Source organism: Gorilla gorilla, chromosome 4 (assembly GCF_029281585.2).
Source record: "Gorilla gorilla gorilla isolate KB3781 chromosome 4, NHGRI_mGorGor1-v2.1_pri, whole genome shotgun sequence".
Taxonomy (NCBI): Eukaryota; Metazoa; Chordata; class Mammalia; order Primates; family Hominidae; genus Gorilla; species Gorilla gorilla.
The window spans coordinates 23546882-23572985 of record NC_073228.2 but is presented as its reverse complement, the minus strand read 5'-3'; the positions used below and the strand labels follow the sequence as shown (position 1 = coordinate 23572985).

Sequence of the window (26104 nt, the reverse complement as noted above, 5' to 3'; positions counted from 1 at the left end):
CAATTCCATGCAGGGAATAGGTTTTTTTTTTTTTTTTTTGAGACAGGGTCTCACTCTGTTGCCCAGGCTGGAGTGCAATGGTGTGATCATGGCTCACTGCAGCCTCAACCTCTCCAGGCTCAGGTGATTCTCCCACCTCAGCCTCCTGAGTAGCTGGGACTACAGGTGTGTGCCACCACACCCAGCTAATTTTTGTATTTGTTTTTGGTACAGGTGGGGTTTCACCATGTTGCCCAGGCTGGTCTGGTCTTGAACGCCTGGACTCAAGCCATCCACCCACTTCGGCCTCCCAAAGTGCCGGGATTACAGGTGTGAGCCGCCACGCCTGGTGGCAGGGAATATTTTTGAACACCCACTGTGAGCTCAGGGCTGTGTTAGGAGCACAGGCTGAGGGGGAGACCATCTTGTGTGTTATTAATCCTGGCACTTTTCCAGATGATTACCACATGCTGAGGGCACCTGACACAGAGCCCGGTGCAGAGCACTTGCCCACTAGAGGTTTGCCACTGAGACTGCCAGTGAAGAACAAATCAATGCAAGGGCACTGAAGCTTGTCGTTGTTCTTGGCGAAGGGACAACTCTACACGACCAGCTCTCGAAAGGCTGTCTTTTGAAAAGCAGTCTCTTCACCTGTGGGTTTTGATTAAGACACACTCTCCTCCATCCTGAGGATCCAAATTGTACATATAAAGGTGTCCACTGGATGACGCAACTAGCAGCCGTGGCAACTTCTGGATCCTAAGGGCCAAGGAAAACATAAACCGTGATGACAACGAAGATGGGCGATGGATTCGCTTCCAATGACAAAGCCCCCCCCACCCTAGCTGTCACCAGATTCTGCCTTTGACAAACCCTTAGCCCACTGATCTGGTCTGGGCTTCTGGCTATTCCTTTGCATTCTGGCCTTGGGATCTACTTTCAGGATTATTTCTTGTCTTTGAACGTAACAGTGTGGATGAGGCAAGTGAGTGTAGATGCTGCAACCCTGCGAGAAGCAATAGCTAGTGAACACGTCAGCTCCCTACATGGGACGCAGTCTCCCTCTGACATGTGTCTCTGCCCTTAACCAAGACAGAAAGGGGGTAAATGGAGGATTGGCTTACTGTCTTTGCTGGTTAGTTTTGTGAAATTTTAAAAATGTTCAACTTTTGAATAAACTCCTTTAAACTTCTTAAAACATCTGTCAGCCCCATAGGAGTCTGAACCTAGAAAGCAGACCTGGAGGCTTTTTACGTAATTACATAAAAATAAGAATTGTTTTTAAGACAGTGTCATTATAACCAGAAGGCTAAAATTCCCATGCCAACTTCTGGCTGCCCCCTGAGAATCTGTATTGAAGTCAGATAGGAAAAGCAGGGGTTTGATTCTGCTCACCCTTCCTTTGGGGCAAGTTTTCTTTTTCTTTTTTGAGATGGAGTCTTACTCTGTCGCCCAGGCTGGACTGCAGTGGCATGATCTCGGCTCACTGCAACCTCCGCCTCCTGGGTTCAAGCGATTCTCCTGCCCCAACCTCCCGAGTAACTGGGACTACAGGCATGCACCACCACACCCGGCTAATTTATGTATTTTTAGTAGAGATGGGATTTCACCACGTTGGCCAGGCTGGTCTCAAACTCCTGACCTCAGATGATCCGCCTGCCTTGGCCTCCCAAGGTGCTGGGATTACAGATGTGAGCCACCGTGCCCAGCCTGGGGCAAGTTTTCTTTTTTTCTTTTCAGGTTTGGGGATTTTTGTGCTTTGGAAAAATACATTGACGAAAGCGTGGTCTTGTTTAGAGTGGGTGTCATTGTACTTACGTTGAGAGGGTACAGATGTTCCTCTGTCCGGAGAAGTTCAAGCGTGCGGTGGCAAAAGCCCTGTCCTGATGCATCATGTCTGACACCTGGGTGGGGAGGTAGTTGGTAGCAGCCATGAACATCTTTCCCATGTAGCCACTCCAGGTCGAAGGCTCTTCTGGTCGACTAGGGAGTAATGCACAGGCAACGATGGGACTGGGCTGCAGGCCCCACACGCACCCAGGAATCTCCACACCCAAGCGTCATTAGCCACACTCCCCGCAGCAGGGAGAGACTGTGCCTTAGCATAATGTTCTGCCCACTGAGAACAATCCAGGACGTATTATTCTGGCAATAACTAAAGAGCATCAAGGGCTTGTTTGTTCTTCAGAAGAGCCATTGTAAAGCTGTTAAAAGGTTCCCAATGCTACTGCTTTCCCCTATTAAAGAAGGCTTATCTGATGACTAGTCTGATTCCTAGATTTCCAGAAGAGAGTTAGGGTAGAGAGTGAGATGGACTTGATATCCAGGTACCATTAAATAAGCTTGGGACTGTGCCGGGCTCATGGAAGAACAGACAGATCTCAACGTGAAGGCCTCCTGAGCCAGACTGAGTGGGTAGCAAACCTCCGGGCAAGACACTTTGGGTGGTGTTTGATTGTAGATAACCCTGGAGTCACCCAGGTACCCAGCATGTGTAATGATGGAGATCATGCAAAGGGACCTGGGATGTCGCCTGCAGTCATGGAACTTCATCCCAAGGCCTCTGCCAGACAAAGGGGGTGACTGTTCTGTTGGTGAGAGACAACCCCCAGCTCTGCCCCACACAGAGGGTGGCACATTGAGAACCAAGGTTGCCATATGAGTTCCCAGGAGCAGGCAACTGCTGAGAGGCTGCTTGTCTGCAGGATTAGGTCCTGGTGGGAAGCTCGCCCTGCAGCTCAGAGCTCTGGGAGGTATTCTTTACTATGCTACCAATGGGCTAGAGGGTCTTTGGACAAACCTCTCTGGGCCTTCATGTTCTCATCTGAAAGTGACTATGCTAGGTGCACTGCTAGGGTTCTGTGATCCGAAGCATCCTGAGACATCCTTGTACTGTCTGTCCCACAGCCCTGTGCTCCGGGCTGGGGTTTACTAAAAAGAGGTGTACGATCCAGACCCTGCATTCCAGGTTGAGAGAGCACGGGTGTATACAAAGAAAAAACCACGTGAGCAGTTAATATGCGGTGCTGCACAGATGGTCGAGGCAGGAGCTAGTCCAGGACCATAGAGGAAGGGAGAGGCGGATGAGGTTCCTTAACATTTCCGTGTCCAGATTTCCTCATTTGGGAAACAAGAATCATCATCACAACCTTCCTGACAGGGTTGCTGGGAGAACTAAGGAGGCTGGGGACTAAGCATGGAGCCCGGCACGTGGCGCATACTGTTTTATGGGATGGTGTCTCTGCGGCTGGAGGAAATGAGGAGGTTCTGGGGTGGTGGCTGCTGGGCTCTGTAGCAGGTCTGACTCAGGGGGACGGGAGGAGCTGGGACTTCATTCCCAAGGTCAAAGGGGAATAAAGGTGTCTGAGGAGGAGGTGTCACGTTCAAAGGGACATTTTCAGAAGATTAATCAGCAAGATGATATAGGATGGACTGGTATTGGTTGAAAGAGACTGGAAAGTCAGACCAAATGTAAGAGTAATGGCTGGACCAGCACGAGGTGCTAAAGACACGGCTAAGGGCCCTGGCCAGCAAAGCAGGGCTGAAGAGGCACGTGTGAGCCGTAACCGCCGGGGACATATGAACACCCGTGGACAGGCTGAGGGGAGGCCCATGTGAACCATAACTGCCGGGGACATATGAACACCCCGTGGACAGGCTGAGGGGGGAGGCACATGTGAGCCGTAACCGCCAGGGACATATGAACACCCATGGACAGGTTGAGCGGAGAACCCAGAACACCTTGGAGGTTCTGCTCCTGGTCACCTGTGCTCACAGACAGAAACGGGAGAGCCTGGAGTGGGAAATGAATCTCTGATGATAATCCCCAGTGGAGGCGGGGCTGCAGCAGCAATTGCGATCACTCACTCGTGGAACCTTGGGGTTGAACGGCATCTTAACAGCTCAGCCGCCCTCTAGTGCTCAAACCCATGACAACAGATGATGAATTAAGGCTCCAGAAAAGATCAGGGCTTAAGAAGCTGTCTGAAAAGTGAAAGAAAAGCCTAAAAAGTGGATATAATCTCCAGGGAAAGAATAAAAAGAACCTCAGGACAAACAATGAGCTTTGGGTTACACCTGTGCAGATTGGGGGTTGGAAAGTTCTGGAAAGATGGAGGAGCGAGAAGGGAGCAGCCCCCAGTGTTTCATACACCACTGGGGGTGGAGGGAGACAAGGATTCTAGAGATGAGGGGACGTCAGTCCCATGGCTGTGATATGTGACATGGCTCAGGTGACCTCAGGCAGCATGGGCTTGCTTTAATCACACATGTCTTTAAAAATAGCTTTCTCCAACTGGTGGCAGAAAAAGATGGCAGAAGGGCAAGTCAGAGAAATCCTGACACCTCTTTCAGCCTTGTGTCATGCTGAGAAGAAGACCCAGTCCTGCCATTCTGGGCTGCAGAACTATGAGATCATAAATGTGGCTGTTTGCCTATAGTCCCAGCACTTTGGGAGGTTGAGGCGGGTGGATCATGAGGTCAGGAGTTCAAGACTAGCCTGGCCAACATTGTGAAACCCCGTCTCTACTAAAAATACAAAAATTAGCTGGGCGTGGTGGCAGGCGCCTGTAATCCCAGCTACTCAAGAGGCTGAGGCAGAGAATTGCTTGAACCTTGGAGGCAGAGGTTGAAGTGAGCTGGCGCCATTGCACTCCAGTCTGGGCCACAGAGCAAGACTCCATCTCAAAATAAATAATAAATAAATAAATAAATAAATGTGGCTGTTTGAAGCCCTTAAGTTGTGGTTATTTGTTGCTGCGGCAATGGGAAATGACGACACATACCATTGGCTACACTCTAACACAGGCTTCTGTACACGGCCAGCCCTCACTCCATGGCTGCCTCCATTGCGCTAGTGGGCATTGGTGCCCGCCTCTGTCATGTATGTGTTAGCATATATCAGTGTGATATGGTGCCCAGCCTCTGTCATGTATGTGTTGGTATGTGTTAGCATGTATCAGCATTGATAAGGTGCCTGGCCTCTGTCACGTATGTGTTATCATGTATCTGCGTGATAAGGTGCCTGGCCTCTGTTACATGTGTTAGCATGTATCCGTGTGATATGGTGCTTAGCCTCTGTCATGTATGTGTGTGTATCAGTGTGATAAGGTACCCGGCCTCGGTTACATATGTGTTAGCATGTATCAGCGTGATAAGGTGCCCGGCCTCTGTTATGTATGTGTTAGCATGTATCAGTGTGATATGGGGCCCAGCCCCTACACCTTCCTCTTCTGAAACTCCATCCAAGGGTACCAGCAACCAACTCCCCAGATACAGTAGGCTTTCTGTCCTGATCCTGCCTTTCTCTGCAGGTTGGGGTAACGTTTTCAAAGCGCTCTTTCTCTAGAATCCTTGCCCCCCACCGTGGGGTATGAAACACTGGGGGCTGCTCCTTTCTCACTCCTTCATCTTTCCAGAACTTTCCAACCCCCATTCTGCACAGGTGTAACCCAAAGCTCATTGTCTGCCCTGAAGTTCTTTTTACTCTTTCCCTAGAGATTTTATCCACTTTTTAGGCTTTTCTTTCACTTTTCAGACAGCTTCTTAAGCCCTGAGAAATTGCAGGTGCTTCCCAAGTGCTCAGTGGTGGTGCTGGCAACAATGATAAATAAATATATTGTTATATTTACAGCTATATCAGCTAACACTTCTTAGTGCTTACTATGTGCCAAGCACGATGCTGAACACTTCAGATCTGCAGACTCATTTAATACTACTGTTATGTTCATTTTGCAGATGAGGAAACTGAAGGACACAGATCTAAATTATCTTCCCAGGATCTCCGGGCTCCTAAGAGGCAGAGCCAGGACGTGAACTCACGTGAGTGGCTCCCAGTTTTTTGCTTTTGTGCATCATGCCCCCAAAGTTTTGCTAACACACACTCCATCACTTAGGTGAAGTCCCAAGTGAAGCCAAGATTGGGTGTTCAGAAAGAAAAGAGATCATTCATGCCAGTAGAAGAGCCTAGGCCTGACTCCTTTCGTTTAATGAGCATTTGGTGCCCCGTGGAGTACTTGCCTGTTGGTGACCTGTTCCAGCTTGAAGATGTGTACCGTCTCGGTGTTACTGGAGGCGCAGAGGAATTGTGAATCCATACTGAACACTAGAGAGCTGATTGTCACATACCTACAAGCACAGCAACACATGGGTCAGTGAGCAAGAGAAATGAGAGTTATGGCCTTATAACTCAGAGATCAGCTTTATAAGAAAATCAGATGTATCCTGAAGAGCCTAGGTAGCCCCAGATCCCTTAAACATTGTGGTGCTCATATTTAGAAATTAATGTCAGAAAGATTCACAAAGGGTCATAGTCTTTTTTTTTTTTTTTTTTTTGAGACAGTCTCTCGCTCTGTTGCCCAGGCTGGAGTATGGTGGCTTGATCTCAACTCACTGCAACCTCTACCTCCTGGGTTCAAGCGATTCTCCTGCCTCAGCCTCCCAAGTAGCTGGGATTACAGGCACACACCACCACACCCAGCTAATTTTTGTATTTTTACTAGAGACAGTGTTTCACCATGTTGGCCAGGCTGGTCCTCAGGTGATCTGCCTGCCTTGGCCTCCCAGAGTGCTGGGATTACAGACGTGAGCCATCGCGCCCAGCCCATAGCCTTATTTATGTGAGAAGAAACAAGGTATAGCCCTGCCTCTGTCAGCAGAAGGGAGGAACTGTGCCTTCCTGGCATCTTGGAATCTTCCAGTTGCTCTGTGCACTGATCTGGCTGCAAACCTACATCCGATAAGATCCCAAACAGTCACACTTTACATCGTCCTTTATTTCCATGGAAGGAAATCAGAAATTATTTTTGGATTGTGACTCCCTGGCTCTCTCATTTCTCCTGTGCCGGCCGCCCACACACACATCAAAAAGGGACTCTCATGGCTGAACTGTGTTAAAACAGCATCTCGGCTTTCAGTTTTGCTGAGCCCTAAGTAAAGCCTGGGAGTCAATTACCTGGGAGAGTAGTTACACTTCCTCCAGGTGAGTGGAGGGCACAGAGCCACTCTCTGTCCTCTCCCTAGACAGCTGCCAGCGGCCCCTGCGGGACTTCTGCGGGGACTTTAAAATGGGTTTGACATTGAACACAGACCTTTTCATCCCTCTCCGGAACTCATAGAGCTTTTGCCCATCAGGGACAGAGAACACCCGGATGACTGTGCCCTGGAAAAGAAAGCAGGTGGACATTTCATAACCATTAATGGCTTTACACAGAGATGTCCCTTTAGAGAGGAGTTTGTTTTATTGGTTTTGAACATCTGTCTCTGAGGAGGAAGAACACCATGTTGAGCATAGAGGCATTTTTATTTATGTGCCATATCAACAATTCTTGGAAAATGTTTTAAACACCCTCTGTCTACCTTTTCCCTTCCACCTGTGCCCAAGGCTCTGCGTGTATGTGTGTGTGCATGTGTGTGTTCACCCAACTGCTCTGGTTTCTTAGAATTTCAATTTGAGGCCGGGTGTGGTGGCTCACGCCTGTAATCCTAGCACTTTGGGAGGCCAAGGCGGGTGGATTGCCTGAGCTCAGGAATTCAAGACCGGCCTGGGCAACACAGTGAAACCCCGTCTCCACTAAAACACAAAAAATTAGCCAGGCGTGGCAGCATGTGCCTGTAATCCCAGCTACTCGGGAGGCTGAGGCAGGAGAATCACTTAAACCTGGGAGGCGGAGGTTGCAGTGAGCCGAGATTGCGCCGTTGCACTCCAGCCTGGGCGACAGAGCTAGACTCCACCTCAAAAAAAAAAAAAAAAAAAATTCAATAGGATCACTTTCTCTGATTATTCCAGGCAGAAGACATCAATTTCTCTAAATAGCAAAGTAAAACATTTGGTTTGCACTGTCCTGTGTTTATAAGGTGTAGCATTTGTCCGTCTCTACGGCTGATGTACATGTACATTTCTTCATAAGACCACGAGTTTTCGTGCAAAGTGTCTTGTATCTTGCATAGTGCAGGCCCCTGGCCTATTGAATTAACAAATGCATGAATATACCACACATGCAGAGGCCAGGAATTCTCCCTCTGAAACAAATTCTGAGTGGGCCCAGAGACCAGTCTTCATGTCACCAGGCTTGTTCAATCCCATCCCTGCGCACGGCAGGAGCCATCCAGCAAACCCCAGACAGAGGTGTTGGTGGGAGTGGACTCACTTTTTCAGACGCACTTGCTAGTTTGGAGCCTGAGGCATTGAAGGTGATGGCAGCTAGTGTTCCCTCATGGGCAGCAATAGTGCAGACTGTTTTCTGTTGGTGAAAAGGAAAAATGGATACAGATGCTGCGGAGGAGGGAAGATGGATTTCACCTCCCTCCCCTTCCTCTTTTCTCCTTTCTCCCTCCTATGTCCAGCTCCCTGTCTCTTCCTCTGTCCCCCAGGCCATCTGCATGTAAGCTGTGTGTCATTTTCTGGTGAATCAAGATTTGGCTTCAAGGGCCACTCCATTTCCATCCCTTTTCCTGCCCTCGGGAAGGTGGCCGCGAACTGAGCGCCCGATGCAGTGTGATGCCGTCGCAGGCGCGCCCTGCACGCATCTTTAGGGAACTTCCCACAGCAATCTTGTCCCGCTCAGGGATGCCTCAGAGACCAGAGGGCAGGGAATATGAAACACCTGCACACTGTCTCAGGCTGTGGCATGGGACAGGGTGACACATTCAGGCAGACAACTGGCCCCCTGCTGGCAAGTGGTTTTCATTATGCTGCAGATGTCTGACTTGGCCTGGCCAGCTGGCTTATGGTGATGTTGACTGACAGCAAGCCCGAGGGGAAATAGTATCACCTTCTCTTGAACAACTCCCCAGTATTGCTTACTCCCACCGCCTCCAGCCCCCCACGGCAGGGCGTCCTTATGTATCTCCTTCCATGACCACACAGCCAAGGCAGGTGGGTTGGCTCAGCCAGGTCACCGTCAACTTACCAGGGAGTTTCCATCATAAAGCACAATCTCCCCTGAAGTCAGGCTTCCAGGATAAGCCAAGTAAGAATTGGAATGGTTGATAGAGAGAGCACATAGACCTGGCAAAGAAGAAACAGAACATGAGAAGCCTGGGGCCAAGGGAGAAATTGCACGGCTGGAGAGGGCATCTGAAAACAGTACAGCTACAGTGCCACCTACTGGCAAGGGGAGGAATGGCTTTGCAGACAACTGCTTTCCGCTGATGATTCTTCTGATTAAGAGTTCCAATAAAGCAACTTCACAGGGGAAGACCTCCTGATTTAACACTGGCTGCGTCCTTGCTACAGTGAAACAATGAGACTTGCCGGGCACAGTGGCTCATGCCTGTAATTCCAGCACTTTGAGGCGGGCGGATCACTTGAGGTCAGGAGTTCCAGACAAGCCTGGCCAACATGGTGAAACCCCATCTCTACTAAAAATACAAAAACTAGCTGGGAATGGTGGTGCATGCCTATAGTCCCAGCTACTTGGGAGGCTGAGGCAGGAGAATCGCTTGAACCCAGGAGGCAAAGGTTGCAGTGAGTGGAGATCGTGCCACTGCACTCCAGCCTGGGCTACAGAGCGAGACCCCGTCTCAAAAAAAAAAAAAAAATATATATATATATATGTGTGTGTGTGTGTGTGTGTATATATATATTGCTCATTTTTACATTTTACCCCAGGACTCTGAAACAGCATCTACTTTTCTTCCAATTCCATTATCCTCTAGGGTTACAAGAGATTTCCTCAAAACTGAAATAAATCTTCCTATTGTGAAAAGTCAGTACATATTGGTCTTTCTGCAGATGATTATATACTGTTGGCCAGTAACTTCAAGTTGGAGAATAGGAGCCGCTAAGAACCTATTTAGAAACTGAGAAATTTCAGGCCAGGCAAGGTGGCTCACACCTGTGATCCCAGCACTTTGGGAGGCCAAGGCAGGTGGGTCACCTGAGGTCAGGAGTTTGAGATCGGGCTGGCCAACATAGTGAAACCCTGTCTCTATTAAAAATACAAAAATTAGTCAGGTGTGGTGGCATGTGCCCATAGTCCCAGCTACTCGGGAGGCTGAGGCAGGAGAATTGCTTAAACCTGGAGGTGGAGGTTGCAGTGAGTGAAGATAGTGCCATTGCACTCCAGCCTGGGTGAGAGTGAGGTTCTGTCTTAAGAAAAAAAAAAAAAAGAAACTGAGCAATTTCTGAGCCAAATGCCCTGCCTTGATAAGGGAAATGGGTACCTCCCGAGGCGGAAGTTTATTTGAGGTCTGCGTCTGCAGTCAAGATGGTGTGCCTAGACATTGAGACAAACTAAATAAAGAGGACATTTTGGATTTAAGATGCTTCAATAATATTCCAGAAGAGTAAACAGCCCATCAAGCCACTGAACCAACATAAGCTGTTTTTATCTATAAGGGGATTCAAGAAGGGAGCATTTAAGTAAAGGATTTGCAAAACAATGGTTTAGATGAATAGAGGTGCACGTGATAGCAGTGAATTCCAGCAATTCCATAGAAACCAAAGTGTTACCAGAAACTTTGAGATCACGCAAGAGAGACGTCTTTCTAAAAAAAAAAAGGTGACTGGCGTCTATTACAAGTTAGTATATTAAGTGGGTTTCTTCTAAAAGTATAAGAAAAACTTTAGGTCAGGCTGAAACATACCTCAACTAATCTGCTGAGGAAGGGGAGCAAAGGAAAAAGAAAGTAAACATTTAGAGTTGGAACCTAGGTCTCATTTCCTGCTCTGGCTTTGCTGAGTCCACAGCGGGGCTGTCCTCTTATCACTTGCCACGCATAGCTACGGGAGGAAGTGGCTGAGCCCCGGAACCTTTAACTGCACGTTCTGGCAGCCCTGCCACCCCTTTGGCGATACAAGGTCATTCCTGGCCCCAGCCTTAGAAGAGGCCACTTGTCCATTTCCAGTTTTGCTCTGGAAACCCCAATTCCTCACCCCTTCTGAGTTCTTTGCTATCCAAATGAAATTTCAAGAACAGCTAGGCAGGCAGAAGGGATTCTAGTCTTGTGAAACTGGGGAGGGAAGGCAGTCAGGAGATCTGGTTGTCTTGTGTGCTGGGTTCCCATAGAGGCGGCTGGCAGAAAAGATGTGAAGACTGTGGAAATCTTACAAGGACTAGCGTACCAACCTAAAGAGTTAAGACCTTACAAATGCAGTGTGTAACTGCTGAGGGTTTCTCAGCACATATGTTTTGCTTCGTTTTTTGAGATGGAGTCTTACTCTGTTGCCCAAGCTGCAGTGCAGTGGTGCGATCTTGGCTCACTGCAGCCTCTGCCTCTTTGGTTCAAGCGATTCTCCTGTCTCAGCCTGCCGAGTAGCTGGGATTACAGGCGTGTGCCACCACGCCCAGCTAATTTTTGTATTTTCAGTAGAGACAGGGTTTCACCATGTTGGCCAGGCTGTCTCGAACTCGTGACCTCAGGTGATCCATCTGCCTCGGCCTCCCAAAGTGCTGGGATTACAGGCGTGAGCCATCGTGCCTGGCCTAGCACATATGTTTTTAAAAAGGCTGTGTTAAAAACACGATGAGATACCACTGTACAACCACTAGGATGACTATAGTCAAAAAGACAGATAAATGTTGGTGAGGATATGGAGAAACTGGGATCTTATGCACCGCTGGTGGGAATGTAAAATGGGGCAGTGCTCTGGAACGTTTAGCAGTTCTTCAAAAGCTAAACATAAAGTTCTCATATGACCTAGAAATTCCACTCCTACATATACACCCAAGAGAAATTATAACATATGTCCACACAAAAACTTGTATATGAATGTTCATGGCAGCATTATTCATAAGCCAAAAAGTGGAAATAACCCAAATGTTATCAACTGATAAATGGATAAAGAAAATGTGATATATTTTTATAATAGAATATTATCCAGCAAGAAAAATAAAGTATTGATACATGCTACAACACAGAAGAACCTTGGAAACATTAGGCTATGTGAAAGAAGTCAGTCACAAAGGAACCGATATTGTATGAGTCTCCTGATATAAAATGCCCAGAATAGAGAAATCCATAATCTAATAGAGACAGAAAGTAGATTAGGGGCTGCCTATGGCTGGGGGCATAGGGAGTGATGGCTAAGAGGTACAAGGTTTGGGGCAATGAAAATGCTCTAAAATTAATTGTGGTGATGGTTACACAATTCCGTGAATATACCAAAAGCTATTGAACCATGCATTTTAAATGGGTGAATTGTATAGGATGTGAATTTTATCTCAAAAAAGATTTTCAAATTTTATTTTAAGGCATGTTTCAGGAATATTTATCTGGTTAGAGATAGGCTAAGGACATGAGTTCAAGACTGAGGTCTGCTATGTACTGTGAAACTCTGGCCAAGTTATTTGCTGCTCTTTCAGGCCTGTTTCCTGTCTGTAAAATGAAGGCTACCGTGATATAGAGGTCTTTCCAGATTTAACACTTCAAGATGCCAAGCCTTCGTTTCTTACTTCTTCCCTCTGAAAATACTGGGCGTGTCTTTGTGGCAGAGAGAGCTAAGCAGTCTTAGAGCAGAAGCCTTGGACGCATACCTCCAGCTGTGCTTCAGAGTCTTATGTTAAAACATAAATATTCCCAGAAGGGAAGAAAGGTTTAAACTTTCTAAGCTAACATTGAACTTTCTGCAATACCTATTATAGAACTGGTTGACACTAGATGCTAACCAGAAAGGGACAAAGGATAAGAGTGAGGGCAGGCATACTCTGACACATACCACTTATTTGACAGTTTTGCCTCCAGGCTCGCACCTCTACCAATCCATCTGAATTTAGACAAGGAATCCTGCCTTCCTACCCTTACAGACTTAATGAAGGTCCCCAGAAAAGCCTACTGTGACTTCCCTATGGCCCAAGTGTCAGAAAAATCCAACCAGCCACACAAATGTATCTTCGTATCTTGGGAACCACCCAAGGCAAGCAAGAAGAGTTTTCCTTAGCTTGGCTATTGCCATTCTGCCAGTCTCCTCTTTCTGTTACAGGTGTTACACAAAGCCTTTTTAAGGAAGGATATGGGCTTTTAAAATATTATTGTATAATATAAAAGTGATGGTGTAGAACATTTGCAAAGCCTAGAAAATATAAGGAGAAAAAAAATCACCCACAATTCTAAAACCCAGAGGCTTTTCACTGTTCTGAACATCTGAGCATATTTTCTTCCAGTCTTTTTTCTACCTAGGAAGGAGGTTCTGATGGGGCTTTTGGATGTGTTATAGCTTGACACATATTTTCATAAGTCACTGGCAGCTATAATTCCACTGTAATTGTTTGGCTGTAATTCTTCTACAGCTGGAAAAGAAGTGCCTGCTCTCAACTCAAGAACCAATGGCATCATCAGTGGAATTCAAAGGAAGTCCCATGATTCTAAATGATTCTCACCTTGGTATTTAAAGTATTGCATGTCAAACTTTAGGTAAGTTAACAGTGATTTATAAAATGCAGTTCCCTCTGAGTTGATTAATGTCTCAGGTTACGCTTTCCGATTTTCAAAAATAGAAAGGAAAGACATCTTCTTTGTACAGCAAATGCCCTATGCTCCTACAAAAGGGAAGCATTTATACCACTTTTATTACCATTTTCAAGCAAGAAAGAGGTCTTGCTGGGGAAGAAACCATGAACTGTTCAATGATCTGCATTGCTGTGTGGTATAGAACGCTCCCTCCATATCCCATAAAAGGTGGTCAGCTCTGTGACCACCTCCTCCATACTGGGAGGTCTGCAGTTGGCAGGACTTTCATGGAGATTTCCACCCTTGACTGCTCAGAGCAGACTGCTGTGCTAGCAGGAAATTAACTTCGAGCCCCTGTCTGGCCAAGCTCTTTAAAGGAAACAGCCTGCAATCTCTGACACAACAGGAATGGGCATGACACAAACAGACAGAAAGAAGGAAATTTACAGCTGCGTTAGATACCAAGTGTGAGGCAACAGGCGAACTCTGTATAGCTAATTTACTTGTAGTTTATGAAGTCAAAATGCATTCAGGATTTGTGTGCTGAAGACAATTAGACGAGTGATTGTGTCTTCCTTCTGTACCCAGCAAGGATTTATAAAATCAACAGTCACAGTTTCCATCTTATTTCTTTGTTCAGAAAATAAACTAGAGGATGAGAACAGATAAGGCGACTCCTGGCCTCTGGGGAGTGTATATTCATGATTTTGGCAGGGCGGAGTCCTCTGAAGGTTCCCAAGTGAGGACCTGGTCATGTCACTGAAGCGAGCTCTGACCTGTGCAAGGCTGCCCTATGGGACAGAGAGGGCTGCGGAGTGAGTCTGACTGCCCGCATGGACAGGGCGGACCCACCTTTGCTCACCCAGGCCACCACCTCAGGTAACGCTCTCCGTGGCAACTCTGGGGGCTAAAAATGATCATCTCCATTTTACTGCAGTAGAAAGGGAGCTCAGGAGAAGTTGAGGTGATAATTATAAACGTGAACATTTAAAACACCTTGGGCTGTATCTCCAAAGAACATCAGAGGTCTAAAAAGACACAGTTTGCTCCTGGTCTTTCAGAAGAAATACTCAACCTATCCCTGGATCCTTTCATAAGGAGGCATTCTTTTATCTGAGACAGAGGAAGTCTCTGCTATTGTTTCTAATTTTTCTTGAGATAAAATCGATTCCCTTTACAAACAATAGACACTGTCTCTAACAGGGAACACAAATAGCCCTGCACTTTTAAACCTTATTTTCTCTCTGTTTAAGCTGCAGAAAGTAAGGCAACCAGTGAGTTTTCTGAACTACAGAAAAACAACTATATTTGCTAAAAAATAAGAGTAAATGGTGGCTAAGTATGCTGGCTCATGCCTATAATTCCAGCACTTTGGGAGGCCAAGGCGGGCGGATCACTTGAGGACAGGAGTTCAAGACCAGCCTGGCCAACATGGTGAAATCCTATCTCTACTAAAAATACAAAAAATTAGCTGGGTGTGGTGGTAGGCACCTGTAGTCCCAGCTACTCAGGAGGCTGAGGCATGAGAATCGCTTGAATCCGGGAGGCGAAGGTTGCAGTGAGCTGAGATTGCACCACCTCACTCCAGCCTGGGCAACAGAGTGAGACTGTGTCTCAAAAAAAAAAAAAAGGAGAAACATCTGTTTGCAAGGGAGGGTGCTCAGTCCTGAAGCAACCCTGTCCTCTGGGGGTCAAGTGTGCAACAGGTGTGAGGAGTAAGTGGCATTTACTGTCCACTCCCCTCTCTTCAGAGAAACTGAGAGCCACAGGCAGCTTCTAGCTTTCTGCATGCCCGATGTCCCTTCCCAAATCCCTGAAGGCCCAGCTCAGGCCCTGCCAGCCTCAAGCTCTATGCAGATTCAGGGGCCTCTCATTCCTGATCAGAAGAGCACATGCTCCCTTCAACTGTGTCCGCACCCCAGAGTTAAACATGGTTCCACCCCTGCCAAAGGCTGCTGGCACACCTGTCTCAGAACACCTCAGACAGACTGTTGAAGGGAACTCGTGACAACTAGATTTTGGGCTCCTGGTATGAGGTTGCCTAATGGTGCCTACTATGGTGCCAAGCACAAAGAATGTCTGCAATAGATACTTGTCCAGATGATTTCAGCCTCTCATTTCTAAGGGAAAAACTTACCACCCACAGCTTCTTCACGTACCGTCTTCCATTTCAGAAAATATGCTTCAAAGTCATTATCTCACAGAAATCCCTAACAGCCTCAATGGCTTTGTTCTTTTATTTATTTATTTATTTTTAATTTATTCATTGTTTTTTGAGACAGAGTCTCGATCTGTTGCCCAGGCTGGAGTGCAGTGGTGCGATCTCAACTCACTGAAGCCTCCGCCTCCTGGGTTCAAGTAATTTTCCTGTCTCAGCCTCCCAAGTAGCTGGGATTACAGGCACCCGCCACCATGCCCAGCTAATTTTTGTATTTTTTTGGTAGAGACGGGGTTTCTTCATGTTGGTCAGGCTGGTCTTGAACTCCTAACCTCAGGTGATCCACCCGCCTCGGCCTCCCAATGTGCTGCGATTATAGGCGTGAGCCACCGCACCCGGCTAGCTTTGTTCTTTTAAAATATCCTTTTGCCATGGCTGAAATGTGAAAGCACCGAAATCAACAGCCAAGGGCCATTTATAGAATTGGAATGAAGAGAAGGCATCAGAAGTATTTCATGCATGGCAGTTCCTGTGCTGGTCACTTTCACAAACATTACCTTGTTTAATTCTCAGCCAACCCTGGGAGATGGGTATTATTCATAAGGGAACCAAGGTTCAAAAAGTCTAGGTGACTTGGATGGCACTCAGATAGATCTTGAAATTCAGTGAAAGCCAAATAACTCAGAAACAGCAAATAGAAGCAGTTGTTCAATGATACTAAACTGAAATATAATAGAAGCAGTTGTTCAATGATACCAAACTGAAATATAATCTGCAAATATTAATCTGGAGTCATTAAATGTACAAGTTGTTCCAGTGTGCTGACTCCTCACCCCACCACACAACGAAGGAACTCTTGTTTACTCCTAGCTTGATGAATTCATATAATGTCATCTGCTATTTCAATATAACAAATCCAAACCATTCCTCTTCTTATACACCAGGAATGTATTAAATAGTGTTAAATCCCGAGAATTCAGTAAGGTTTAATATCCTAGCATATCGTCGAAGTAGAGAGATTTCTTTGTCATGTAATAAAACATATTCTTTATGGTTCAGATTGTCTTTTTGCTGGCCATGCAGACACGCCAAGTTGAAACCTGCTTCTAATTATCACGCCTACTCTGTACCGAACGAACCACAAAAAACAATTAGGGGTAAACACTTTTCAACATCAGATGCTTGAAATCTTTTACATGTCTACCTTACGTGCCTTGACACATTTGCTGATATGGGTCCCAGACAAAGGGTGTTGTTATTCTTGGACTGCAATGAAGAGCACACAGCCCCCCTGCAGGACACACAGCCTGACATAATTTGAATCTGCCACCATTAAGACAAAGCTTCGAGATAAACCTCACTAAGACTCAAAAAGCAAACACTGCTTCACGTTCGCAATTTGGAGGAAAATAAAGCTTGGGAAAGAAGCACCAGGACATGAAATTTGAGGGACATTTGTTCCATTTTTGGAGCTCACCTGTTGGGTTTGCAGGAATATCCAGGAGGGTCTTCAACAGCTTCATGTCTTTAATGTTGTGAATATAAATGGACTCTTCTAGGCAAACCAGCAGCCTCTGTAATCACACAGACTTATCAGTCTACCGAACCGTTCCTTACAAAGACCCTGACCAAATCCAAATCATTCATCTTTCATATGAGTCCTAACTTGATTCTAAGCCTAAAGCAGAATTTTGATGATGCATTGTGAAAATTATGTTTATGGATGTACACACATACACACGTAATCATCCACCTGAACAGAAGCATAAAATGCAAGATCTTAAGAAATTTTATTAGAAATTAAGATTGTTTTTACTTCTCTCCTTCCTTCTTCCCTCCCTCCATTCCTCCCTCCCTCTCTTCCTTCTCCTTCTTTCCTTAGAACAGGGATCCTGAACACTTTTTTTTTTTTTTGAGGAGTCTCACTCTGTCACCCAGACTGGAGTGCAATGGCGCAATCTCAGCTCACTGCAACCTCTGCCTCTAGGGTTCAAACAATTATCCTGCGTCAGCCTCCTGAGTAGCTGGGATTACATGCATGCACCACCACACCTGGCTAATTTTGTATTTTTAGTAGAGACGGGGTTTCACCATGTTGATCAGGCTGGTCTCGAACACCCGACCTCAGGTGATCTGCCCGCCTCGGCCTCCCAAAGTGCTGGGATTATAGGCCTGAGCCACCGCGTTCAACAGGACTTCTGAACACTTTCTGATCAGACCCCCTGTGCCATGTAAGACAATTTCATGTGCCCTCTGTAGTTTCCACTGCCATCTAACAGGCTGCCTTTCAGTGTTTATAGCACAGGTCTCCCTCCTATATAAAAATGGGTTTCTTTGCTTTCTCTCCATCACCAAAGCTTAGGTTTTACCCCTCTCTGAATAATTACCAGCTCTAACTTATTTCTACTCAGACTCTCCTTCAGGCCTGCTTTTGGGCCGCTGTCTGCAGCCCTGGCAAAGGGAAAAGGAGAAGGGCTTCAGCCCTCATGTGAACACCCCAGTGCCCCACGTCCCCATTGTTCCTTCCTGGGCTCCTCTCTCTGGTGCTTGCTCTCCCCACTGCTGCCAGACCCTTCTCTTCCTCTCCACATGAAAGCTTGTCAGGTTCAGAGCCTCTTCCCAATGGCTGTGCTCTCAGCTAAGTGAAAACAGGCCACAGGGTTGATGTATCGGGTGTTTAAAGGAATATAACGCATAGCCCAGTACAAGGGCAGACATCGGTGCTGGTGAGGAGGTGTCAGGAAGGCATTTCTGGTTGGGCAGCTCCTCGCACATCTGAGCAGCTGCCAACCACCCCTGCACATGCCTGACTTGGCTCCCCTCAGGCCAGTGTTTCTCAGACCTGGATGCCCAAGGAGCTGCCCAAGGAGCAAGCCCTGGGCTCTCCCTGGAGATTCTGGTTTGGGAAGTTTTTAGGCGAATACCCAGGTGCTTGCGATGCACACTGAGGCTCGAGAACCACTGCTCTCAGCCAGCTCCTTTTATTCCGGGGAACATCAGCTGGAAGGGAAGGTACCAAAAACTACCACACAAAAGAGGCAGGCTCTGCTCCTGGGAAAAGCCTGCCCTGCCATTCCCGAAGGAAGACTATCCATGGCTCAGAATGATGAAGGTCATCAGTGTTAACCAAGCAGAAAAATAAAATCTAAACACATTTCTCAATTTTTTTTTTTTTTTCAGACAGGTTCTCGTTCTGTCACCCAGGCTGCAGTGCAGTGGCAGGATTACAGATCAGTGTAGCCTCAACCTCTGGGGCTCAGTCCATTTTCCCACCCCAGCCTCTCGGGTGGCTGGGACTACAGGTGTGCGCCACCATGCCTGGCTAATTTTTTGGTATTTTTTGTAGAGACCCGGGTTTCACTATGTTGTCCAGGTTAGTCTCTACCTCCTGAGCTCAAGAGATCCTCCTGCCTCGGCCTCCCAAAGTGCTGGGATTACAGGCGTGAGCTACCGTGCCCGGCCCTTTCTCAGTTTTACCTAAGGCTCTGTCGTAGGTCTGAGACTGGGGACTGAGGGTTAAAAAAATTCTAACAGGGTCTCAAAATTGATGATAAATATGAGTGTTCCTCTGTGAAATATTCTCTGACTTATCCAATCACTGTGCCTTTTGCCAGCACATGCCGTGGTTAGAACTACGTGGTTCTATGCTTCCTTCTGTTCAGAGGTTTCTGATATCCTCTTGTGTCCCCTCCCAGCCCCACACCCAATCCCTGGGATAGCGGGGCCTTGACATATGCCTCTCCTAGGAACAGCATCTACATCTAGCCCATCTGATCTGATCTGCATTTTTTTCCCAAGAGCTCTGATGGCACCATCTGCTCTGCGGCTCACTCAGCTGAATTTCAGGTCACCCTCATGCTGGCTGCAGATAAGACTAAACGCAGAGGGAAACAGAGAGAAAACACTGGGAGGGAACGAGGATGCACTCTTAGTTCGTGTGAGAGCATGCTTCTGGGGTGGGCACGATGCTGCTAATTGCTTTTTTAACTATCAGTTTTCAGCCCCCGCAGAACCATGGTCTTGCCTTCAACTCAGCTCCTTGTCTGTTGCTTTGAATTTCATCTACTTTTCTAGGTTTTATAAGCAATAACTCCTTTTATCAATTACAAAATATTTATAGCATCTGCCCTAGAACACCACAGATTTGGCCTCAGAGGCTTCGAGCCAATCAGCCTCCATCTGGATAGCAAGGGCCCCTGGGAGGAGACTGCAAAAGAACTGTAAAAGTATGCAAATCTAAATACATCATACAGCTGGTTTATTGTCTTGATTCCATAAAATATATTTCCTCAGTTCAATACAAGAGAAATAACATTAACTAAAAATGAAACATATGACAATTCCTAAGTGTTCTTCCTTTTTTACATTTTTAAATTTTTATTTTTTATAGAGACAGGGTCTTGCTGTGTCACCTAGGCTGGAATGCAGCAGCGTGATCACAGCTCACTGCAGCCTTCAACTCTTGGGCTTAAACGATCCTCCTGCCTCAGCCTCCCAAGTAGCTAGGCCTACGGGCAAGTGCCACCATGCCCAGCTAATTTATTTTTATAGTAAAGACCTAGTAAAGACTAGGTCTCGTTACATTGCCCAAGCTGGACTCAAACTCCTGGGCTCAAGCGATCCTCCTGCCTCGGCCTCCTGAAGTGCTGGGACCACACTTGGCCCTTTCCTTTCTATATACTTAGAAAAAAGGGATTTGGGGCTGGGTGCGGTGGCTCACACCTGTAATCCCTGCACTTTGGGAGGCCGAGGTGGGTGGATCACGAGGTCAGGAGATCGAGACCATCCTGGCTAACATGGTGAAACCCCATCTCTACTAAAAATACAAAAACATTAGCTGGGCGTGGTAGCAGGTGCTTGTAGTCCCAGCTAGTTGGGAGGGTGAGGCAGGAGAATCGCTTGAACACGGGAGGTATAGGTTGTGGTGAGCTGAGACTGCACTCCAGCCTGGGCAACAGAGTGAGACTCTATCTCAAAAAAAAAAAAAAAAAAAAAGATAAAAGGGATTTTGGATCCTTATAACACCTTATCCAAATCTTTAACTTTTTCCTGTTTTTCAAAACAGAAACTGTGCTGTCTGAAGGCCTGAGGAAGTAGCAGACTGAGTGCTATAGAATAGAACAGGACACACTGCCCTTGGGCCTTTATCATTTCCCCAGAGTGGGCAGTCCTCCCAGACACCGCAGAATCCCTACCTGGCAAGAGAGGCTGCAGCAGCTGAGTTGCTTAAACCAAAATTTAAGTCCCAAACCTGAAAGTTTTAAGAAAAGCAAACCCCCAATACTTCCCAGACCTGTTTCAAATCATTCTTGTCAGAGAAGAAATGTAAAGGCAGGGAGAACTCTTAGATCTTGGGAACCGATGCTCATCTTGGTTCCGACATTAGATCTTGGTTCCGAGAACTGTTAGATCTTGGTTCATGGCTTTGCCATGAATTGCTGACAGTTCCTGGTGCATCAGTGTTCTTTAGAAGGTGGGGGAGGAGAACCTCACAGTTAATGAGTATTATATTAAGGGGAGGCTGGCACCTAAAGGTTAACAGACTCAGACACTCAAATAGGCCTTCCTTGTCCCATTTGCTAATGAATATACCACACAGAAAGAGAGAAATCATACAAGCAAATACAATAGACGCTATTTGAGGGTTCCGGTCTTTACAGATTATTTGCCTAAAGAATCTTAAAAAGATCATCAGGTGCCAAAAACAGACATTTAACCTTGTATACGGATTACTACTATATGCAAGGATAAAAAGTTTAGCAGCGAAACTTAATCTGCTACCAACAGATTTCAATGAAAACACCTGAGTCAAGAATTTCATCTAAAAGCCTTCAATCAGAAAACTCTCAAACTGCCTTTCCCTCCCTTGCCAAGAACGCGGGTTTCTTTTCTTTCTTACTCCTGCTACTCCCTACTTAAAAGGTCCCACTTCTCTTTCTCCAGCTATTTTTCACCGCACTGCTTTAGGTGGACTTAAGTGGATTTTCATTTGAAAGAGTTGATCAATTCAAAGAAACAATCCCTTCCTTCTCATAAATTTAAAAAGCATTTATTTGTCTCATTTGTTAAAAAAAAATTAATTAGTACTTAAGAGTTTAGACAAAGACAGAAGAAAACATTGTCCTCAATGAATGCAGCAACCTCTCTGGGAATACTTAATTGAATAGATAAATCTGCATGGTCACATAAAGAATCTCTTTGTTTATTTACTTATTTAACAGTCAGTCAGGAAACAGATATTTATGAGCACGTATCTACCAAGCACTGCCTTTTCTACCAGGTCGTATAATGGTGAACACACCAGCACAGTCCCTGCCTTCACAGTAATTTGGCTAAGCGTGGTGGCTCATGCCTGTAATTCCAGCACTCTGCGAGGCCAAGGAGGATCCTTGAGCCCAGGAGTTTGAGACCAGACTGGGCAACATGGGGAAACACTGTAATATGATTCAGATCAATGTCCCTCCCCAAATCTCATGTCGAATTGTAATCTTCAATGTTGGAGGAAGGGGGCAGAGTTCTTATGAATGGTTTAGCACCATCCCCCACCATAGAGTGAGTGAGTTCTCACGAGACCTGGTTGTTTAATAGTGGGTAGTACCCCCCACCCGTCTCTTGGTCCTGCTCCTGCCACGTAAGACGCCTGCTCCCGCTTTGCCTTCCGCCATGAATCAAAGCTCCCTGAGCCCTCCCCAGAAGCAGATGCTGCCGTGCTTCCTGTACAGCCTGCAGAACCTTGACCCAGTGAAACCTATTTTCTTTATAAATTACCCAATCTCCGGTAGTTCTTTATAGTAATGTGAGAATAGACGAATACACTCTGGCAATATAAAAAAATACAGAAAAATTAGCTGGGCGTGGTGGTGCCCACCTGTAGTCCCAGCTACTCAGGAGGTTGAGGTGGGAGGATTGTTTGAGCCTGGGAGATGGAGGCTGCAGTGAGCCAAGATTGTGCCACTGCATTCCAGCCTGGGCAATAGAGCAAGACCTTGTCTCAAAAACAGAAACAACAACCCAAAACGAAAACCCAGCAATTCAAAAGGAAATCTGCTAACACCCCCAATACTTACTGAATAAGAATTTATATTTTAAAAGAGAACATATTGCCTATTTGAGATCAGAATAATCCTTCAACAAAGAAAATGCTACAAAAAAAACCAAAAGTCTTCAAGGGTTAGCTGGGAAAAAGAAAAATGAGAACCCAAGGCCGAATAGCGGACCTTCCAGGAGAGCTGAGGACGTGGTGGGAGAAGGGCAGCTTTCCTGACCCAGGGAGCCCCCACTTCATTCTCAGGCGTCTCCTGCTCAGTGGTATCGCCCCAGCATCTGCAATGAATGACACTATCTGGGGCAAAACCAGAAGAGTCGTTCCTCTGATTTAAGGTGCTCTTGCGGTGGCTCATGGGACTGTCCAAGCCAGAGCTCTGACCCATCCCTGCGGTGCCCAATCTGTACCCTAGGGAGAGGGTGCAGCCTACCAGTCAGGGACCAACGTTCTGGAAACATGAGCCAGAGGTCTAGCGAAAACAACGTTACAACCAGCACCTGGAGTAGACTCTGTTTACAATACCCCCGGGACACGGGGCCTGAGTGTTAACATTCTCATTAGAATTGGAAGCTTGTTTTACAGACATTGATCTTGAAAGATGTCCATCTTTTTGTTTGGCTCCCGTTAGCAGAAGCTTTGAAACCCTGAGGGATTTCCCCACTTACTTGCCGGTTCAGCCTTATGGACAAGATGTTGCTGGAGTAGCTGTAATTACAGATCTCTGTGCCTTTCTTGAAGTGATACACGTTCATCTGCCGTGGTTTTGTGTGACTGACTACCACCACCAGGCTGCTGGAGAAGAGGCGCTCCACAATGTAGACGTCCGGGATTTCATCTGGGAGGAAAAGCAGCCGGGAGGTTACATGGATGGATCACTTCCAAGAAGGATTCCAGCCTCCATGACACTGGGCCCGGCGCAGGCCAGGTTCCAAAGGTTCTCCGGGTCTTGCCGGCCAGGCGCCCTCTCTGAGCTTGCATTGACAGTGATCCACCATGCCCCCCACCCTGCCAGGTGGCTTTTTACCCTCTCCCAGGGAGCACTTTCAGAGTCCTTTCCAAATATCTAAAGTAAAGAAAACACTAGTGACCTGGCATGGCGGCTCACGCCTAGTAATCCCAGCACTTTGGGAGGCTGAGGCAGGAGAATCACTTGAGGCCAGGAGTTCAAGACCAGCCTGGCCAACATGGCGAAACCCCATCTCTACTAAAAATATTTTAAAAATTAGCCAGGTATGGTGGTGCACACCTGTAATCCTAGCTACTCGAGAGGCTGAGGCATGAGAATCACCTGAACCCAGGAGGAAGAGATTGCAGTGAGCCAAGATCACGCCACTGCACTCCAGCCTGGGCGACAAGCAAGACTCCGTCTCAAGAAAAGAAAAAGAAAACACTAGTAACTAGACTGCAAGTCAGAGCAAAGGCAGACAGCTGCCTCTGATGCTGTCTGAGTGGCAGAATCTCCCCTCCAGACCCTAGGGCTCCACTGTTTGCTGTGTCAAACGTGTTTGGAATATTTGAACAATTTTCATCTACCCTTTCCCTGAGAGATTTCAAAGGCGTGACTTCTCAGTTGGGAACTTCTGCTTCAGAATTCTTCCTGTCCTGCTAGAGGGGTGCCGATATGGGTGGGGACAGTAACACAGTTAAATCTGTTCTCCCCCCACCCCCCATCTTGCTGTGCTCCCTGGATCTCTTTCCTGCTGAAAACCATCTGGACATCAGTATTATGACGAGGAAAGTACTTCTGTACTCAGGAAGAAGTTAGTTAATGACTCTCCTGAGCACAAAGGTTACGGCTTTGGTGTCTTTCTGAGCACATTCTTTTCATATGTGTGCCTTTCTTCCACTTGGAAAAGGCCCACCGGGAACAATGTGGGACAGACATAGAGCAAAAAATTCACAAAAATGGTGTAATAACAATAACATCTTACAAATAAAGTAGGAGCCCAAAATATTATTTACTGAACCACTTTTTTTTTCCAGCAAACTGAAAGGTTGTATATTGTTCGCTATTATGATGGCATAAACCATCACCCTGACAAAATAAGGAAGTCACATTTCTAGTGAATTATTTACAGTGTTCACTAGACGTGCTTCAACATCATTGACATGGGCTATGTAAATAGGATACCGTTGCCTTATTCAAACAAATACTTCCAAAACTGAATCAATGTTATCAGTATCTTATGGTGCCAATATAATGGCAAAAATAAGTCACAGGTGGCTGGGTGAGGTGGCTCACATCTGTAATCCCAGGACTTTGGGAGGCCAAAATGGGCAGATAACTCGAGGTCAGGAGTTGGAGACCAGCCTGGCCAACGTGGTGAAAGCCCATCGCTACTAAAAATACAAAAATTAGCTGGGTTTGGTGGCGTGTGCCTGTAATCTCATCTACTTGGGAGGCTGAGGCAGGAGAATCACTTGAACCCAGGAGGTGGAGGTTGCAGTGAGCCAAGATCGTGCCACTGCGCTCCAGCCTGGGTGACAGAGCAAGACTCCGTCTCAAAAAAAAACAGAAAGAAAATGTCACAAGTGTCCTTTAGGTTTGACAGTTATAAAAATTAATGAGTGTGCATATAAGCATGTGAAAAAGTCTCAATAATAGGATTTCACACAAATAATTTCTTCTATAAAAAGAAAATGTTACTTAAACTGTTGCCAGATCTAAGTGCTTGTGGTTTAAAGCAAGTAGTGGCAACGATTTATATTTAAATCTAAAAATCTTGACTCCCTAAGTTTGATGGCTAAGGAAGGGAAAAATAGGCAGCTTGGTAGCACCGCAGATTAAAGCCTAGAAGGAGGCTCTGGTTCTCCTGCAGATCCCTGAGGTCTCTCTCACACACTTACTGCTTCCGTGGACTTGATCCAGCTGCTCCACAGAACTCAGAGAAAACAGCTTATACCCGGCTTTAGTTCCAATTGCTAGGGATCTGTGGAGGATAATGACAGCATGGGAATGACGAGAGGTATTCTAACAACAGATCTGTCTGCAAATAGATGCCTTTTGCCCCCTAGCCTCAGGGGTACAGGTAAACAAGCATCTGCAGGAGCTTAGATCCTTGGTAACTTCCTAAATGGCCACGCATGTCTTGACAGGCAGGAAGAGTAAAAGAAAAGAAGAAAAAGTCAAAGGCAACTTAAAAAAAAAAGTGAAATGATCAAGGGGCATGAAACTGCATGAGCTCTGTCATCCAACAAAATGTCAAATCTAGCAGACATGTTTTTCCCACTGGGCAGATAACAGGAAACATGGAATGTTTAAGAATATTCATAATAGCTGAAAGCTCTACCTCCAACACAACGAGGGGGTCTTCTTGTTGTCTGAGAGGCACTTTACCAGATAAATCAGTTTTTCTTTCCTTCATAACTTTATTTGTTTGTTGCTTATAAGAAGAAACATGCTTTTCTTTTCTTTTCCTTTTTTTTTTTTTTTTTTTTTTGAGAAGGAGTCTCGCTCTTTCACCCGGGCTGGAGTGCAGTGGTGCCATCACAGCTCACTACGACCTCCGCCTCCTGGGTTCAAGCAATTCTCC

General features: G+C 46.3%; 2 protein-coding genes across 2 annotated transcripts in view; one reads left to right on the top strand and one right to left on the bottom strand.

Moving 5' to 3' along the window:
* The window catches only part of ARSG (arylsulfatase G), a 185395-nt gene extending 171371 nt beyond the window's left edge, over positions 1–14024 (top strand). The window contains exons 12-13 of the mRNA XM_055386988.2: positions 5716–5799; positions 13209–14024. Coding sequence (XP_055242963.2) covers positions 5716–5799; positions 13209–13291 — 167 coding nt within the window. The 3' untranslated portion in view covers positions 13292–14024. The remainder of the gene's footprint in view (positions 1–5715; positions 5800–13208) is intronic.
* The window catches only part of WIPI1 (WD repeat domain, phosphoinositide interacting 1), a 37036-nt gene that overhangs the window by 6966 nt on the left and 3966 nt on the right, over positions 1–26104 (bottom strand). The window contains exons 2-10 of the mRNA XM_004041103.5: positions 25419–25501; positions 23237–23406; positions 17004–17100; positions 8889–8986; positions 8127–8219; positions 7068–7138; positions 5998–6105; positions 1798–1962; positions 631–738 (exon numbers count right to left, since the gene is read on the bottom strand). Coding sequence (XP_004041151.3) covers positions 631–738; positions 1798–1962; positions 5998–6105; positions 7068–7138; positions 8127–8219; positions 8889–8986; positions 17004–17100; positions 23237–23406; positions 25419–25501 — 993 coding nt within the window. The remainder of the gene's footprint in view (positions 1–630; positions 739–1797; positions 1963–5997; positions 6106–7067; positions 7139–8126; positions 8220–8888; positions 8987–17003; positions 17101–23236; positions 23407–25418; positions 25502–26104) is intronic.